Below are 17,687 nucleotides of genomic sequence, written 5' to 3' on the forward strand. Positions count from 1 at the left end.
TATATATGTGTTTTTAAAATTAATAAAGGCAAAATATCCAGGTAATTTATAATATTAATTGAACAATTTTATTCGCCTACAGATCTACTTTTGATATAGACTCACTTTAAAAATTCAAAGTTACAAAATTTATTGGCGCCTCTTTTTAATCGATATATTTAGGAAATCACTGCAATTCGATGAATAGGTCGCTTTACCATAACTAATATTGCAGTTTTGGCACTTTCTAAGCGCAAAAATAGTTCTATTTGTTTAAACAATTAAATCTTTATTTGTGCAGAGTGCACAAGTCGGCGTTTCACCTGCCTACATGGCAGAAAAAATGACCAGCATGGATGCCACAGTGCCGGAGGCCAAGTATCAAAAACTGGCGAGTGAATACTCAAAGGTAACTAGCAACAGTTTACGCCCCATTCACAAGCGCTTTAATCTAATTTAATCCACATCCGCCCATGCTCCAAGCTGCGTGCACAAGCGCAAGTATTGAAGAAGGCGGTGCTAGACGAGCAGGCGAAGGAGGCAAGTCTTCGTGAGCAACTGCAACAGAACGCCACAGCGCTGAGGCGGACAGAGCAAGAAGTCGACTCACTAGGGTTTCGCAACAAGCAGTTAGAGTCGCGTGTCTCCCAACTACAGCAGGAACTAACGGTGCATGAGCAGGCTCGGAAGAAAAAGGAGACAAACAAACGCGGGCTTTTAGGGGGTAGTAAACATGAACCTCCCAGTGAGGCGCCAAACATAAATGCAGCTCAGGAAGCTCTTATCTTCGAGGAGCTTCAAAAGAAAATAATGGAAAACGCACAGTTGACGTCATTGGTAAATGGGGGCAGCATAATTCCAAAAATACATACAGCATACACGAATACTCACTCATTAAAAAAATTTCTCACCCGCAGATAGATGACAAGCAACGCGACTTGTTGCTGCACACGGAACGCATATCGGAACTGGAACAGAAGCTAGAGAAACGAATTGGCGACCAGAATGAATTGGAAAAGCGGTTGCGCAAAGAAATGGAAGCGCTGCAGCTGAGAAACTGTGAACTCGAAACAAAACTGGTCGATGCCGCGAGCATGGCAAGTGCTTAACAAAGAACTTCGTAATGAAATATTAACTTCCTACTTATGCCTACAGCTTGGCAGTGAGGATGCTTTGAGCGCCACTGGCAGCGACAGCACGCCGCTCCACAATCAACAGCAGCACCAGCTTAACACCAATATAGCCTTAACACTAACTGCCGAAGAACGCATCGCGCTACTCGAAAAGGAGTCGGCTCATTGGCGAGCACAGTACGAGGTGTCTAAACTTAACCAGAGCTTAAACACGAGCTCGAACTCCAACTCGAACACAAATGTGGATCTCAGCAAAACGTTGATGGATGTCAGCAGTATTTGCAGCTGTAGTACGGCTGCAGCCGGCATCACCGTTAAGCCATGCTGCCTGGAGAACAAGAGCGGCCAGCGCGCGCGTGATTCGCTGCAGGAGCCGCACGAGCCGCCCACCAAAGAGCAGCTCATATATAGCGCATTTAGCAAAAAATATGAAGAACTACTACGTCTCAAAGCGCTGGCCGAGTCGCGTGTACGGTCATTTGAGCAAGAGATATTGCATTTGCAGATCTGCCTAGAAAATGCCACGCAAGAACTGAAAGCCAAGGACGATCAACTGTCCAGCGTGGGAAGTGCCCTGCAAATGCTCGAGGAGGAGTTGGTAATCCAAATACAATTTACATGCAATGAACAAATTCTAATAACTGACTCTATTGTTACAGTCCACGACTCGATATAACTACGAGGAGCAGATCAGCGTACTGACAGAGCAAGTGATAAGCTTAAGCGAACAGTTGGCTGCGTGCAAATAAATTTCGGCCTGTCGCTTTGCTTTATATTACATGTAAATTATATAAAAGGGCCCGGCCACTGTCCAAATGCCTAGATACCGGCTGCGTTCTAAGCTCTGCCCTGTTTGTAAGCTGATTGGTTATTGCATAAACGAACCTGTCATGCAATCTGGAATTAACAGAGATGGAGCTGATAAGCAGAACTTGACATTAAGAGAAAGCCTTTAAAAAGCAATTCATTTCGATAGGTCGACGACTTACCTAATACGTAAGCCAAATACCCAAAAACCAACTAACTGCTATGGGGCAACAATACCATATTTTTTTAAATTTACAATCGATGCAGTGTGTATATAGCTGATTAAATAAATTTATATCTGTGTGTTTAAATATTTCACTAAAGTTTAACAATCATTGTACATTATTTAACTATTAACTACAATTTAATCGAGAACGATGAACCACATGAGCAGCCTTGTTCTGCGAGCGGATTGGCAATCATCCTAAATCCAGCTCGAATTAGCTCGCTATGATAATCAACAGTAGCGCCTGTACAATAGTCCAGGGACACTGTGTCAATTACCACTTTAGCTTTGTCCTCGCCAAACTGTAAATCATCTTCGTTTAGCTTGCTGTCCAAATCAAATTTGTACTGGAATCCAGAGCAGCCTCCGCCCTCAACTGTGATGCGCAAAAAGCTGCCATCGGTACAGATCTCACGCAAACGTTTCAAGCAATTTTCGCTCACCAACAACTGTTGTTGTGGAGTTGTATTTGTTGCAGGAGCACTTGCAGTTACGTCTTTAGCGGCTAGGCGCATTGAAGTTGGACTCCCATTAAGTAGAGTTCTGGAATTAAATCCATTAACTAATTATTGTCTTATAGTTTCCTGATCACTATTTCTACCTTAGCAGAACAGGTTTCGCTACCTGACGCAACAGGAAAGCCATTTTAGTAATGCGATTCCCAAATATAAATCAATTTAAATGTCTACAATCTCGTAACCAAAACAAAAGTGACAACAGCTGGGTTTTCTTTAATTTATCGATGATGCGTCGATATATTTATGGCTGCACTATCGATAGGGTCACAAATACATCACTGTATCTGCGCTTGCGCTTCTGTTTGTTCGCTTGTGGAATTTTGTACGTTGACTTTTGATTTTATAGTCAAAAAGTGTTTTTGTTAAGTGTTAGTAAATGTTTCAAGTATTTAGTAGAAATTTTATTTGACAATGACTATGCAGATGACAGTAAGCGGTAAACTTGATACAAATTGTAAGCAACGGTATAGATTTGCTGACCCCGAACGCGTTAAAAAAGATCTCGAAAACGAGCGTCGCATAACTCGTTTACAACAGGTAAGACGCAGTTACGTTTCTTCTTTGTATTTACACTATAATATTACGAAATCGAAAGGTACGCGAGAAATCCAACACTTTGGCTCGCCACATACGCCAAGAAGTGGCCACGGAACAAACGCGTCAATTAAGAGCCCTGGAACAAGTGAAACAGCAAGAGTTAGATACATGGCGGGAGCATGTTGTGGCCAAAAAATGTCAGGACTACCGTACTTCCATGTTTCAGGTAGGGGCCGCCCATCGAGCCGCCCAGGTTGAAACCGAAAACGCCGAAAAGCAAAAGCAGCTGCGAGCCGAGAAGATACAACAATGTCGCCAACTCGCAGCGAAACGTGCAACACAGCACAAACCAGCAAATGTTCTGCGCTCGACAGCAACACGGGGCCTTAATGTGGCGGGTCGCGCCACTGCAGGCACACAAACACCAGTACAAGTAGACAGACAGAGAGAAACCGGCGGCAAAGAGAACAGATTGTGCAATAATCATGCCTGCAAAGGAGGGAAAAGACATCATTCGTGTAAATGCAGTCATGATAAAAGACGTTCATCAACTAACGATCGCAATGAGAGCAACGAGGAGGAAGAAATATTCGAAATAACATCGGATAGCAACAGCAGCGACGATGACGGATCGCAACCAGCTGCCAATGATGCGAGCAGTGGGTCAACTCAGCTTCAACAGACGCCTCCAGTTATTTTAGATGTGGATGCCGAAAGTGAGGACTCACTGGAAATCTGCACACGCAATGGGATTGAAATTAACGATCGACACATGCAGAGCAATCGCAAATTTAGTCGCGTCGTTCGTCCCACTCCTGTCAAATCGTCAGGACTGCAGCCACCACCAGCATCGACCGCTGCTGCTGTGCCTGGTCGACCACGTTTCACTCAAATCAGCGACTTGGTGAGGCGTACAAGTACAAACTTGGAGGGCGCACAGAAACAAGCAGCTGAAGAGGGAGAAGACCGCACAAAAAGTCCGACGAGATCGTCGTCACGGTCCCCTAGAAAGCCAACAAAAGAAACTTCTCAAGCTGGTTCATCCAATGTTTCGCCTACTCGAACAGCAAAGGAGCCTAATCAAAAATCTAAGATGTTACCACCAGACAATCATCAGCAAATTCCAAAACGTTCCTCGTTGCGAACCAATAAGCCGCCCGTTCCTCCGGTTAAGGTAATAGATGCAGGATTGGGACGCAGCGCAGCACCGGTGAAACCAGCCAGTGTAACACCAGCCAATGCTGCTGGCACGGAAAATCCGGAGAAGGAAGCAGCGGCCGAACAGCAAGCCCGTACGAATCCCATGCAACAACCACCCGTACAACTGTTTCACATGCAGCAGCCACCAGTCGATCCGCTGCAGGTGCAACACATAAGTGTGCACCCACTGCCACCTTACATTCCTCCGCATCCAATGTACGTACCACAGATGATGCCACCCTATAATATGGTACCCTATCCTATGCCACCTTATCCTACGATGCCAACCATGGGCCAGTGTCCCGGAAAAACCCAGCCAGTTCCAACTTCGGCATCTAGTGCATCTGGTGCTCCTTCTAACACGATGACCAATAAATCGGCAGGTACCTCTAAAGGACTGGTTGGTGCAGCCAATAACCTTGGGCACGTCCAGTTCTATGATCACAATAACAAGTATCGTCGCAACTATAAGGCGCCCGAGAAAAGCGTGCAAGTGAATCAGCACGATTGCACAAATATGAATGCCATGGAAAATGCACGCATTGAGAATCAGCTGCGGCAGCTACGCGAACTGGAACTGAATAATCTACGGTACTGCTAAATTGCTATTAATAATTATCAAACAGTGGAATTTAATATGATTTCTTGTAGCCAAGTCACCGATGAACGTGGTCAGAAGGCACTGCAACGCGAGCAGGTGCGTCGCGATTGCGCCGAACTGGAGCAGAAATTGGAGGCATTAGCACAGCAGCAGCCACAACTGCTGCCGAGTGATGTTAGCTATATACTTTTCTTACCTTGTTCACTTAATCAATTTTAAATCCTTTTCCGAACAGGCAAATTTCGTGCCGAGTCACCGCTACGCGGATCTAGCATTGCGACGTGAACAGAAAATGAATGCAGCTATGGAGGAGATGCTCTTGCGTCCGGCCATCGTTACCTGCCCGGAAGTGGGCGTAACCAAGCATGTTTCACCTCGCAAAGGAAGCGTCCGTGGCAAAGCGAGCGTACCGGAGGCAATCAATGTGGGTGACCCACCGAGCAAGATAGATGATGCTGTTAGCACGGCCAGCTGCTGTTCTATATTGCTAGAGTACGTTGATGATCAGAGTAAGCAGCTGCGTACAGAGCTCAAGGGAATGCAGAGCAGTTCGTCCAAGTCAATGAAGCTAAGGAGTTTGCTGCAGCGCATCGAAAAAATTCGCACACAACTGCTGGCCGAGTTGCAGGCGGGAGATATGACGGACGATAATGCCCAGAAAGTGATCGACTCGATACGCAAAGAGCGCGCCAATATATTCACGGGCAGTGCAAGCAATATAAGCCAGCGAGAGATGGAATTGCGGCAGAAGGAGGAGTTGTTGGAGCAACGCATACGCGTGCTATACAAGCGGCAGAAGCAAAGCGATGGTCAGAAGGAGCGCAAGAAAAAGGATGATGGCCCTGTCGAGATCATAATCAAGGTGACGAGCGACGGTAGTGTTAAGCAGTGTATTCCCAAACATAAATCTATGGGCAAACTGCAGAGCAAGTCGAAACCAACCACATCTTCATCCTCCCAGCCCAGTGACAAATCACCCATAGTTACAACTGCTCAAGTCCATCGACAGAACTCAATAGATTCCAATTCAACGTCGTATCGTGAATTGCCGCCAGTCAGCTATAAAAACACAAATCCTGTAGAGGCAGTCAGCGCTACGCTGCCTGGTCAACCCGCTGCTGAGCCTCTGCATCCAATGCTCGTTCGTTATGTGGATCGCTTGCTAAGCATGTCGCGCGCCTCCATAGATCAGTTAGGCGCCTCCGGCTCTGAAGTGGCAACCCCAACGGAATCGATCATCAATAATCCTAGCAATCTGCCACTTGATTCCTTAGGGAATGACACCTTACTTGATAATCAGCGTATGGAGCGTGTGCAAGCCTTTATCCAAGAAAATCGTTGTTTTGTATCTGAGCTTGAGGACACGTTGCGCAGTCAACACAAAGATCAAGACAGAACAGGACAGGAACAGGGAGAGCAAATAGATAGGGAACGCAACATGGATGACGATCATCAGAAATGGAATACACTCTTGTCCAGGCAACAGTATCAGCCGCAGCAACAGCAAAGGCAGCAGCAGCAGGGTCGGCAGCAACTGGATCAAAGGCTGCAACAGCAGCAGCAGCAAAGGCAGCAACAGAGGCAGCAGCAGACTCAGCAGCAGAGTCAGCTGCAGCAGAGGCAGCAGCAGGCGCAGACTCAGCAGCTGCAGCAGCCGCGGCCGAACCAACCACAGCAGAGACAGCCGCAGCAATTACAACAGCGGCAGCAATCACAGCAGCCGCAGCAGTCACAGCAGCCGCAGCAATCACAGCAGCAGCACCGGCAGCAGCGACAACAACAATTTGAGAGACCGACTACCACTAACCGTGCGGTAGCAGAAGCGGATATGGCATCTCGTCAGTCGACACAGAATCAAGTAGCTACGACTACGACTGCGCAGAGAAACCAAGCCGCGGAGGGAACCAAGAGCAAGTCTCCGACCACGGAAAAATGTTCAGTACAGCAGATCGAACGATATGCCAAACTCACGGAGAACTGCACACAGCGTATTGCAGAGCTAACGGAACTAATAACCAAGGTGCGAGAGGAAAAGCAGCGACTGGTCGAAGTCACACTAACTTCGGCCAGTGAAGGGGATCGCCACTCCACAGAGTATTACGATTTGCCGCCGTTGCCAGGGCAGCAACGCTCTCGCTCCGCATCAGAGCGCAGTGACAGCCATAATACGACGACATCCCAGTCTGAAGCTCTGCCGTTGCAGAAGAACAAGCCAACGGGTGCCAGTTTGGATAGCGGTATATCTATTTCACGACCGCTAACAGCACTAGGCCAGGTAGATCTCCAAGAGCCCGAGCCACAGTCGTTGCCCCCCTCCACACCGAGCAGTGGAGCGCGTCGCTGCAAGGGGCCCCCAGCCACAATACGTCGCTATAGCCCACAGTTGACCGCAGAGGAACTGGCGCACGAGCTATCCACCATTACCGAGGTGGATACGCCAGCGCAGTCGCATATTGTGCCTGCAGCTCCGACAGCAGTTTCGTTTCCCAGTTTCTACCAGTATGCACGGGAGCTACAGCTTGACCTGTTGCACATGGATACGAATCAAACCAGTCGGCTGCAGCACGAATTTGAAGAGCTCATTCAAACCATCAAGAAACGAGGCCATGATGTTGACTATCGCGAGTTTCCCAGTATCAGTGCTTACTTACATAACATTACCGCAACAGCGACCCATATGGACAGCACGAAGGATCACCAATCCTTGCAAGCCGATGAGGTCCTGCAGCGCCTACGCGTACAGAATATCAGTATACGTGAATTTCCTAACAGACGCGACTACATACAACAGCTGCTGGAGAGGGAGCCCCCCGAGCAACGGGAGCTGATTGACAGCGCCAGCCTGGACAGCAGCGATTCCTTGAATGTTGAGGCAGAGCTGCGCCAGAGGCGCATACTCAGGTCATCTTTTAAACGGGATACACGACCGTGCGAGATGCCTGACCAGGAAATAGCCAGCAGCACACGTCGCGATAGCGCACCTCCGGATGTCACTTCATGTTCGCCCAATGAAAGTGGCATAGCACCATTGTCCAGGTCGCCGTTGACTATCGAAGTGCAGGTGGATATAGAGCGCATGGCTGCGCTCACTCTCAATCAGAGGGAGCAGCCGCAACCTGCTGAGCCAATGAACACTAGCGCCGGCAGTGCTTCATCAGGGCTCCATCAACGATTTTGTGGCGGCACTGTAGAACAACCTTCATTCAGAGACTCTGCTATGGACGCACCGCAAGATGTTAGTCAGATGGGGCGGTCACTTAATTTGCGTGAATTTCTTACCAAAGAGCTGCTGAAACACCGTGTGATCGGTAGAGGCAGCAACTCCGAGAGCACCGACGAATCGATAAAAAGCAACTTTCTGCAATCTGTGATTGATTCTCTGTCTCCAAGTTCAGCAAACTCTCCAGCGCTCGGACATGCCACCAATGGCACCAACGATAGACAAAAGACTTCGACACCCGTTGGCTCGTTTCACACCACGCAGGACAAAACGGGCTCGGTGCACAGCGTAGACACCCAACTATTCTCAGTTGAGAGTCGCATCTCCGCGGTCAACTACGCCGATGGCACACCGCCAGTGCCTTACGAGCAGCAAACCACTTCTGCGGCGAAATCGTCAGCAGGACGTAGCTCGAAGACTGCAGATCGACTATCGAGAAAATGATGTATAGCTTTACCAAGTTTTCCATGTAATTCCATTTTACTTGTATGTGTTGTTGCTCATTGTTTATCATCCTTACTGTGACATTCAACCTGCTATAATCGTCAAAACGCAATCATTATGAGAATTATTTATATATATTTTAATAAATTTATTAATTTCCACCGTTCTTAACTTATGTTTCAAGTATAAGATTTCACATTGCAACTGTTTGCTCTTTATTGATCAGATTATATCCAACCTTGAGTTATATATATATCAATGGTTTATAATTATTACATATTATAATCATTCCTAATTGTCTTATTAACACCTAAATTAGGTTAAGTGAAAAATTCTTCATTTACAAAAAATATCTGGACTATCAAAAGGTAAACGTTGCCAAAGATATATATCCAAACCAATAACCGGTTCCTCCTTTCATCATTGTATAAGATTAGTATGAAATAGGAATTTTTCACTTAGCCCTTGAATGCATTTTATGCTTACATTTAGATATTGCTAAGTACAATGCATTCGTTCAACTAAACTTTAAGGCAGTGTACTTAAATTTTGCTTAAGTAATAACCCGTACGTAGAAAATTTACTGATGATATAAAAACAAACACAAATAATATGAATCAAGTACAAATGGACGCTGGGAAAACATGAACTAACTTTAGATCATTTTGCATTTGAGTAGACCTTATGCATCTAACTAAAGAATGGACATATTTAACAAGTTAAAGTAGAATGTTGAATTTAAAAAGATTATGATAATGATTATTATTCACATTACAGCGAACGTGTTAACTGGAACTGTACTGATTGTCCAAGTCTTGATTCTGTTTAAGTAACTTAAGTTAAGCGCCAAGTCTGGAGTTAAATGCGAGCTTAATTATCATGCTCCTCGCTTGATCTCTCTCTCTCTTCTTCACGCTCCTGCTGCATACGCTTGAACGAGTTGTAGGCCACACTCTTAAGCGTGTCGGCCTCTCCTCCGGTGGCCTCGACCATTTGTCTGAGTATTCCGTGTGGCTTCTTCAACAGCAGATGTGGTACATCGAATTCCACTGCGCTGCCAGCATCCATCACAATAATACGATCCGAGTCCATGACTGTATGCAGTCTGTGTGCTACAGTCAATACTGTACAGTGCTGGAACTTGACACGTATTGTCCGCTGGATCAGTGAATCCGTTCTGTAAATATAAATATTTCTGTTTGATAAGTCATTCAAGAGTAGCTTAATTATCAACTCACTGTGGATCTACATTGGCAGTTGCTTCGTCCAGCACTAGCACCTTGTTGTTGCGCAGGATCGCACGTGCCAAGCAAAGGAGCTGTCGTTGACCCACACTGAAATTGCTGCCACGTTCGGTGACCAGAAAGTCGAGACCGGGAATCGCAGCTCGCAGTTCGACATCTTCGAGAGCGCGCCACAACTCTGCATCACTGTAGCGCTCAAAGGGATCCAAGTTATAACGGATGGTGGCTGAGAAGAGCACAGGATCTTGTGGTATAATGGAAATGCGGGCACGCAGTGTCTCCAGCGAGATGCTGCCCGTCTCGATGTCATCTATGTAGATGCCGCCCTCAATGTATGCCAGACGGAAGAGTGCGCCAATAAGCGAGGACTTTCCTGCTCCCGTGCGACCCACAATTCCCACCTTCCAGCCTGGTTCAATGATTAGGTTGAGATGCTTGAGCACAGCCGAGCCATTGGGATCGTAGCGGCAACTCATGTCACGGAATTCCACCTGCCCCAATGTGGGCCATTGCTGAGAGGGCTCCACACCCTTTGTCGTCTCCTCCTGTTCCAGCTCCGTGTACTGCAGCACACGCTCCACACTGGTCATCTGTTGCAGTGACTCTGCCACCTGACGGACACCATACTGCACCATGCCAGTTAGAATCATAGCCTGTGATATGGCCAGGCCCACATTGCCGCTATAAGTAGCTGTAAATGATTATTAAGATTAGTTGTTAAATCGGTTGCGAATGCTTTAAAGTTACTAAACTCACATTCGTTGGCGATTATAAAACTGAAAGTGACCGCCGTGAGGAACGCGCAACTGACGCAGTCCAACCACAGCCCCAATGCCGTATTGACCGCCATGGTCAGCTGCCAGACGCTGCTGTGCACATCTTGCAATAGATCGAATTCCTTGGCGACAACATCCTGTAGCTGACGTGAACGTATGATCGAAAGACCCGTCAAAGTCGAGCTCAGGTGGGAGAATACTGGACTGCGGCAAATGCCTTCTAGGCGCTTTAGATCTTGGGAGGGGCGCAGGTAGAGCTTTAATATGAGCATATCTATAATAGCCACAACTAGCATTGCAGCCAATAGTACAGGATTCACCACAGCGATCACAATTAATATGCCAAACATGACCAGAGCAATCTGTATACAATCCATCATGGCACGCGGCAGAAGCTCATCAATAGCTCCCATATCTTTGGAGAACCGATTCAGTATACGACCAGAGGGATTAGTGTCGAAGAATCTCATGGTTGCGTGCAGTATCGAGGTGAACATGCGGTCGTGTAGCACCTTGGACGCATGCATGCAGGTCTTGAAGAACAAAAATCCGCGAAACGTTGTCATAATCACGACGCCAATGATGAGAGCACCATAAATATAAATGCACTCAAAAGTGCTAACGCTGGTGGCTTCGCCTTGGGATCGCCGATGCTCTTCTTGCGTCCAGATATTTGCAAAGAAATCGGAGCAGCTGCACACCACCTGCGACATCAGCATGACGCACACCATGAAGCTAAAGCCCAAGCACGTGCTGCCCGCATGGAAGTATTCGTACCAAACACGCGGGGAGATGCTGCCCGAGCCCTGAGTCTCGGCCAGTTCATCATCATCTAGATCGGCTTCCGTTTGGTCACTGCTGTTCAGCTGTAATTGTTATTCATAATTGCTATTAAATAAATTAGTATTTTACTGATGCCCACTCACCGATTTGCTGCCATGTGTGGAGCTGCTTTGTTTCCGCAATGGATGGTAGCCATCCCGAACACCATCGATATAGGGTATATCATCGTCTTCCTCTATATTTTCCTGCCCATTTAAACTTAACGATGAGTCCAAGTTGTTACCAGAATCATCCGCTTCTTTTGGACGCTCTAGTAACTTGGCAAAGTCTAGGTCACTGTTGATCAGCTCCGCATAAGTTCCCTGTCTCAGAATGCGACCCTGATCCACAATGATAATCCAATCGGCTTCTGAGAGAAAGTGCACCTGATGGGTGACGAGTACCCGAGTCGCCTTCTGCTGAGCCAGTCTGCCACGTGGTCCAATCACTTCGTCGAACAGATGTCGTCCAACGTGAGCATCAACCGCGCTCAAGGGATCATCCAGGAGATAAATTGATGCTGGTTTGTAGACGGCTCGCGCCAAGCTAATACGAGCCCGTTGACCTCCAGATAGTGAAGCTCCGCGCTCTCCAACGATGGTCTTGTCGCCATTGCTGAGTTGCTGAAAATCTGTGGTCAGGGCGCAGCATCTCGTTACATCCTGATATCGCTTGCGCTCATACTGCTCGCCACATAGAATATTATTCCGGACGGTGCCGGTAAAAAGCCACGGCTCCTGTGAGGCATACGAGAGCTCACCTTGTATAATAACACCGCCATCGACTATGGGCAGCTCACCAAGTAGCAGCTGCAGCAGCGAACTCTTTCCAGCTCCAACCGGACCAATGACCGCACAGAGCTGACCCTTTTCTATCTGTAGATTAAAGTCCTGAAGCGTGCGTTGGGGTCGCTCCTTGTCCCAGTTGGCACTGACGTCCTTTAGGACTATTGCACGTGTCTCGCCGATGTCCTGCTGTCGTTTGTGCGTCAGTCCGTTGACAATCTCATCGCGACCCTCCAACTGAAGAAAGTCCTGAATGCGACGCAAAGAAACCAATGCTTCGGCTCCAAAGGTTACAGCCAAAGGATACCAAATGGCCGCCACCAACTGTAGGATGTTATAATAGCTTGCGGCCGAAAATACGAAATCAGCTGTAATTGTATGTCCCATGAGAGCAGCTGCGACCAGGGTGATATACAAAGTGGAACGCTCTGTGAAGACCATAGTGCTGAGGTAAAATCCACGCAGGTACGAAGCGTAACGAATCTGTTTTATCTCGCGGCGTCTGGCCTCGGCGACCACCGCCTCAAAAGGCTTTTCCCAAGCGTACATCTTGATGACCTGAATGCCCTGCACTAGTTCGTTCATGATTCCAACGCGCGCATCCGTACGCTCAGCTATACGCATGCGAAGCACCGAGGTTAGCTTACTAAGTGCCGACTGTATGGGCACCGTCTTCAGCAGTAATCCAATGACGCCCACTAAGGCCGGGATACCAATACGCAGCCATATTAAATAGCAGGTAAGCACCGCCTGGAGTGGCATAATCCAGATCCAATGCATAAATATGAAGCCGTAATCCAGGCGGTTGACATCATTTGAGAGTAGATTGATCAGATAACCAGCTGGTGTCTGGCCCGCCGTCTTCATAGACAGCCGCAAAGTCTTTCGGTAGATCAAAGAGCAACAGGCTATGCGCATTCGAGCGCCCATCAGACGTTGGCGCAGGTCAACGTGATGCACCATAAAACAACAAATCAAGGTTGAAGTGACCAAGACCGCGCCAAGACTGTAAACATCATTCCAGATATAATGAAAACCCTCCTCAAAAGCATTCATTTGGCTCGCATTGTATCCGGAATCTTCGTAGTCACTCTTCACGAGCTGCTTGACTGGATCATCGCTGTCCAATGCATTTGGCGAATGGACTGTAAACATAGATGAAATCAATTTAGGCGATAGAAATCATATATTTGTGGACTCTACTTACTCGTTCCATCATCTGAGGTTAGCCCCGGCGTTGCCACAGCCCGCACTGTGCGATTAGGCATAAGGTTTTGGTGTTCGCCTGCCCCCATTGTCGACACGGGATTAGCTTGATGCTGGAACTGCAGCAGCAGCTGTGCTAGTAAGGCTGGTATCAGCGTTCTACAAACATATTTTATTTTTATCATTGTTTTTATTACGTTCTATAATGCTAAAGCACTCTCTTACTTCATGATGATATAGAGAAGGCATATGAGGCCGTTGACTATCGTGGGTCCCAGGAAGCAACGAAATAAGGCATTTCGCAGGCGAGGCTTCCTAGATTTACGATGGGCACGCCCCAGTTCCTTGTACCACTCACTGTCACAAATAGTTGGCGTAAGTTTGGGTTTGAACTCGGAGGTCTATTTACTTACTCCTCCAGCCGATCACCCAGCTGCTCCGAATGATCCTCTTTTAGGCATTGCGTCAGATCATCTGTAGTCAGACCATTTCGTGATCCACGATACAGCAAAGGAACCGCCCAGGCAAATATCAGTTGGGAGAAAAAATTTGCGCCTTGGCGGGGATTCTTGCGTTCCGGTTTCGCGCTACTGTCCATTCTGTCATGGAAGCGCTGTGTGTTACCTTTTGTCAAGCAAAATATAACAGTCTAATAAATTTTACTGTTGATAAGCTTGCAACACAATCTCTGGGCGCGACATACACTCAGTTGGTCACATACATTCAATCAAGCCCGGCTGTAAACTATAGGGAAATCGTGACTATACGCAATGACTCCTTATCTCTTCGCACTATCACAGCCATAGTCACAGACACAGCGGATGACCTTGCACCGAATTAGCTCTCTGTATATGTACACATATCTGTTGGCGGCTCTGCACATTAGTGGCTAATAAGAGTATCAGACTATACTCTCACTGGCCCAAAATAATATATAAGGAACTAGATCATTTTGAATAATCATCGTGATTAAATTTATGCGTAGGCCACATCCATTTATAAATCAGATGTTGCACTATATTTTATTGAAGATCTAGCAGAGTATAGAACTAAAATATTTAGTTTACTTATGAAACGCATACTATATACACATAGAATAAAAACTTAATTATATAACTTATAATATTATAATCAATAGGGAAAATACAAAATAACACAGTTGCCGTTAGTACTATATGTGCAATTGCTATAATAGGGTAAAAGATAGAATTCCAAGATTTACTCACATTGTGGAGTGTACAAATATACATTTTTTTCTTATAGGTCATATTACCGATTCATTTCTGTAACTGTAAAGCTGTTACGGTTGAATGGCAAATATATACATATAATAACATAAACACAACTAGATAAATACAAATAATAATCAAGACTGAGTCTCTGAAGTGGATAATGTTTGTATTTATTTAATGCATTGGAATCTGCTCGTATCGGTCGTTCACTTAATTGTTTATTTATTTGACCTGTGTCTGCATTTGATAACACCAGACATTTGTGCGTAAATCAAATTGCATCTGGAGCGACGTTCTTATGACAATAATAATAATTTTTATTAATTGCTGTACATATCAGTCAGACAGAAGGCAAATGTGTGTGAGATCTAAGCTAACGCGATAAACAGCACCCATTTTTATTCATTTTTGCGGAACATAAATGTCTAAGACTCAATTCTTGAGGAGTTTAAGATCATTTCTATTTTGTAGACAAAAATCTTAATAACAGACTGTAAAGGTCTTTAGCTTTAGTTAATAACTAAATTACGTGACTCTAGACTGGTCTTTATGTGCATGTCTGCAGTAAGTGATTGCTGTCTCACTCTCTCTCTCTCTATGTGTCTCTATCTCTGTCTCATAAATGAATTGCATGTACTGTATACATACATATATAGAGAGGATAAAGGGTTGACAGTGCTTCAAGTTTCAGTAGAATTCCAACGTTCTCCCCAGAACAATCAATTAATAAAAATGTTGTCACGACAAAACTGTAAAAATCAACATATACATATATGGATATATACATCTGTAAGATTACAATGGTATTGTACATAAGTCGGACCGAATACAAAAGAAATCAGGCATATACATATATTTACGTATATTGAATAACACTTATAATCAGACAGCTATTAGATGTTTTCATATAGCAATAGCAGTGAATAGAATATAATAAAAAACAGACGTACATACATAAATAATTAATGAAAAATTGTTAGACTGGTTCAATCGAATTTGTCCCTTAAAAACTCTCTAGCAATGCCTTACAAATACAGAGTGTATTTAATGTTTTGCTTGTTCAAATTTTCCACTGCCATTAAAATAATTTATATATACAAATTATATACAGACGTAAAATTTAGATATTACAACCATTTTTAATCATAGGGAGTGGTCTATAAAAACAGGTAAAGTTATGGGGAGTGGCCGAATAGGAGTTACCCTGAATCCACCGCAGAGTTGTTATAGCAATCATTCTACTTTTATTTTCTACACTCTTATAATTATGTTATAACTCTCCTTCTATATATGTATGTGTGAATTTATATTTTGTTCTCTGGATTGTTGTGGCTTATGAGATTCCTGCGTCCATACTACCGAACAAATAACATGGATCGTGCGACTCACCCCGTTTCCTGATCTACCGCACCACCATCTGCCCGTTACATACAGTTTAAAAAAGAAACATGCACTGCATTTGTGAAGGGTATTAAAATAAAATTTCACGAAATTTGGCTCTTAGATATGCCAAATTCAAATATTTCACCACTCTCTCTCTCTCTCTCTTTCTCTTTGCCTGCTCTCTTTGTAACCCATTCGCTCTGCGTCTCTATCTCTCAATTTCGTTCTTGATATCAACAGTTGTTCGAACAAATCTATTTAACTGTTGCTAGAATAATAAATAATTGCAATGAAATAACAAAAAATATGCCTCAAATTGCAGAGTGTGATTAATTGTGCTTATAGAAAGTAAATTATTATACACGGGTACAAACATGCGAATGGTATGCGTGTATTTACTTTAAACCCGCCTAGCACTGAAGTCTGGCAGCGGGAAAATACATGCAATTATGTATGTATGTATATACACATATACATTTAAACACACACATGGTAGCAAATTTAATTGCCCAAATCAAAATATCGTCATTGTTTAGACTTATTACAACGAGCCGGCAAGTGTCTGTCTGGTTGCTGGCCCAGACCTGAGCAGCTGCATACTATGGGCGATTCAATGCCACGCCTCTAAGGCAAGGGTTGTTGGCCATTGACCGAAAGCAAAATGCTTAAAAATATCACAGTGGGCATAGCATAAGGCAATGAGTAACTGGGTGAATATATTAACGCATCGAATTGGGTAAATTTTATGACGTAAAGCGGCGAAATAATTACGCGAAACAAACATACAGAACATACGTACATACATATGGAATATTAGGTGAATCGTTCACATACCCTGCTTTAGTTACGTAAATATATGCAAAATATTGTTCTTTATCACATATATATTATATTTGATTAATTGTGAATATGTTTACACTTGTTTTGCTCTGCTTGCAAACTACTGCTTTCGATGTTGGCACACGTGCATAAATTTCACCAAGCATTGGGCTCCGACAAGTGAACTGGCGAACTAATAACCCGCAGATCCGACCAACCGCCAACTCGAGCACCGACGCGCCGCACAGCTCGATTGTAACTGAGAACGAATAACTGCAGCTGAATGGAACAAACCATTCACCTAATGCCCGCCAGTCTTTCGTTTTCATTCCCCCAGCGCGAAAGAGAGCAAGCGGCTTGGTTTGGCAAACAAACCGCTCGCTGAGCGAGAGAAAATGTGGAGAGCACACAAGACTACAAAAGTGTGATTTGAAAATTCAAATAATTGATATTAAGAATATATATTCTTATTTAAATTGAATTAGAAATATAAAATCGAGTGCATATATAAATATATCATAAATATTTTTAGATATGTATGTCGTCTTTTGCATTAATTAAATTTAAATAAATAAATATACATATGTATATTTAAGTACATAACACAGATATATGTGTGATTATTAAACAAATAAATAAATATTAATTAATTGATTGATCTAATCCACCTAATTGATTGAATCTCTCTCTCTCTCTCTTTTCTGTCATGAATACGATGTCAAGCGATTCACATTGATTCCTAGCTATATATAGCT

At 44.6% G+C, this 17,687-nt stretch overlaps 4 protein-coding genes across 5 annotated transcripts; 2 read left to right on the plus strand and 2 right to left on the minus strand.

The window, feature by feature from the left end:
- The first annotated feature begins 167 nt into the window (after positions 1 to 167).
- LOC6574115 (protein phosphatase 1 regulatory subunit 21) lies at positions 168 to 2,248 on the plus strand. The gene is made up of 5 exons (XM_002000137.4): positions 168 to 388; positions 463 to 816; positions 897 to 1,076; positions 1,135 to 1,710; positions 1,772 to 2,248. The coding sequence occupies exons 1-5, from the start codon at positions 311 to 313 to the stop codon at positions 1,859 to 1,861; spliced, it is 1,278 nt and encodes a 425-aa protein (XP_002000173.1). The 5' UTR covers positions 168 to 310; the 3' UTR covers positions 1,862 to 2,248.
- Positions 2,193 to 2,884, minus strand: LOC6574116 (iron-sulfur cluster assembly 2 homolog, mitochondrial). The gene is made up of 2 exons (XM_002000138.4): positions 2,747 to 2,884; positions 2,193 to 2,688 (listed from the first exon to the last, which is right to left on the minus strand). Exons 1-2 carry the CDS (start codon positions 2,788 to 2,790, stop codon positions 2,277 to 2,279), a joined length of 456 nt encoding a protein of 151 aa, XP_002000174.1. The 5' UTR covers positions 2,791 to 2,884; the 3' UTR covers positions 2,193 to 2,276.
- Positions 2,885 to 2,961: 77 nt separating this feature from the next.
- On the plus strand, positions 2,962 to 8,831 carry LOC6574117. The gene is made up of 4 exons (XM_032733869.2): positions 2,962 to 3,200; positions 3,259 to 4,991; positions 5,052 to 5,175; positions 5,237 to 8,831. Exons 1-4 carry the CDS (start codon positions 3,075 to 3,077, stop codon positions 8,663 to 8,665), a joined length of 5,412 nt encoding a protein of 1,803 aa, XP_032589760.1. The 5' UTR covers positions 2,962 to 3,074; the 3' UTR covers positions 8,666 to 8,831.
- Positions 8,832 to 8,837: 6 nt separating this feature from the next.
- LOC6574118 (ATP-binding cassette subfamily C member 4) lies at positions 8,838 to 17,201 on the minus strand. 2 transcript variants are annotated; one of them, XM_002000140.4, is made up of 8 exons: positions 16,948 to 17,198; positions 13,912 to 14,122; positions 13,724 to 13,855; positions 13,500 to 13,657; positions 11,612 to 13,437; positions 10,666 to 11,551; positions 9,904 to 10,600; positions 8,838 to 9,842 (listed from the first exon to the last, which is right to left on the minus strand). In XM_002000140.4, the coding sequence occupies exons 2-8, from the start codon at positions 14,094 to 14,096 to the stop codon at positions 9,536 to 9,538; spliced, it is 4,191 nt and encodes a 1,396-aa protein (XP_002000176.1). In that variant the 5' UTR covers positions 14,097 to 14,122; positions 16,948 to 17,198; the 3' UTR covers positions 8,838 to 9,535. The 2 variants fall into 2 exon arrangements, with proteins under 2 accessions (XP_002000176.1, XP_043864282.1); XM_044008347.1 differs by lacking the exons at positions 8,838 to 9,842; positions 9,904 to 10,600 and having other exon boundaries at positions 11,550 to 11,573; positions 16,948 to 17,201.
- Positions 17,202 to 17,687: the final 486 nt, after the last annotated feature.

This window comes from Drosophila mojavensis, unplaced genomic scaffold (assembly GCF_018153725.1).
Source record: "Drosophila mojavensis isolate 15081-1352.22 unplaced genomic scaffold, ASM1815372v1 contig_277, whole genome shotgun sequence".
NCBI lineage: Eukaryota > Metazoa > Arthropoda > Insecta > Diptera > Drosophilidae > Drosophila > Drosophila mojavensis.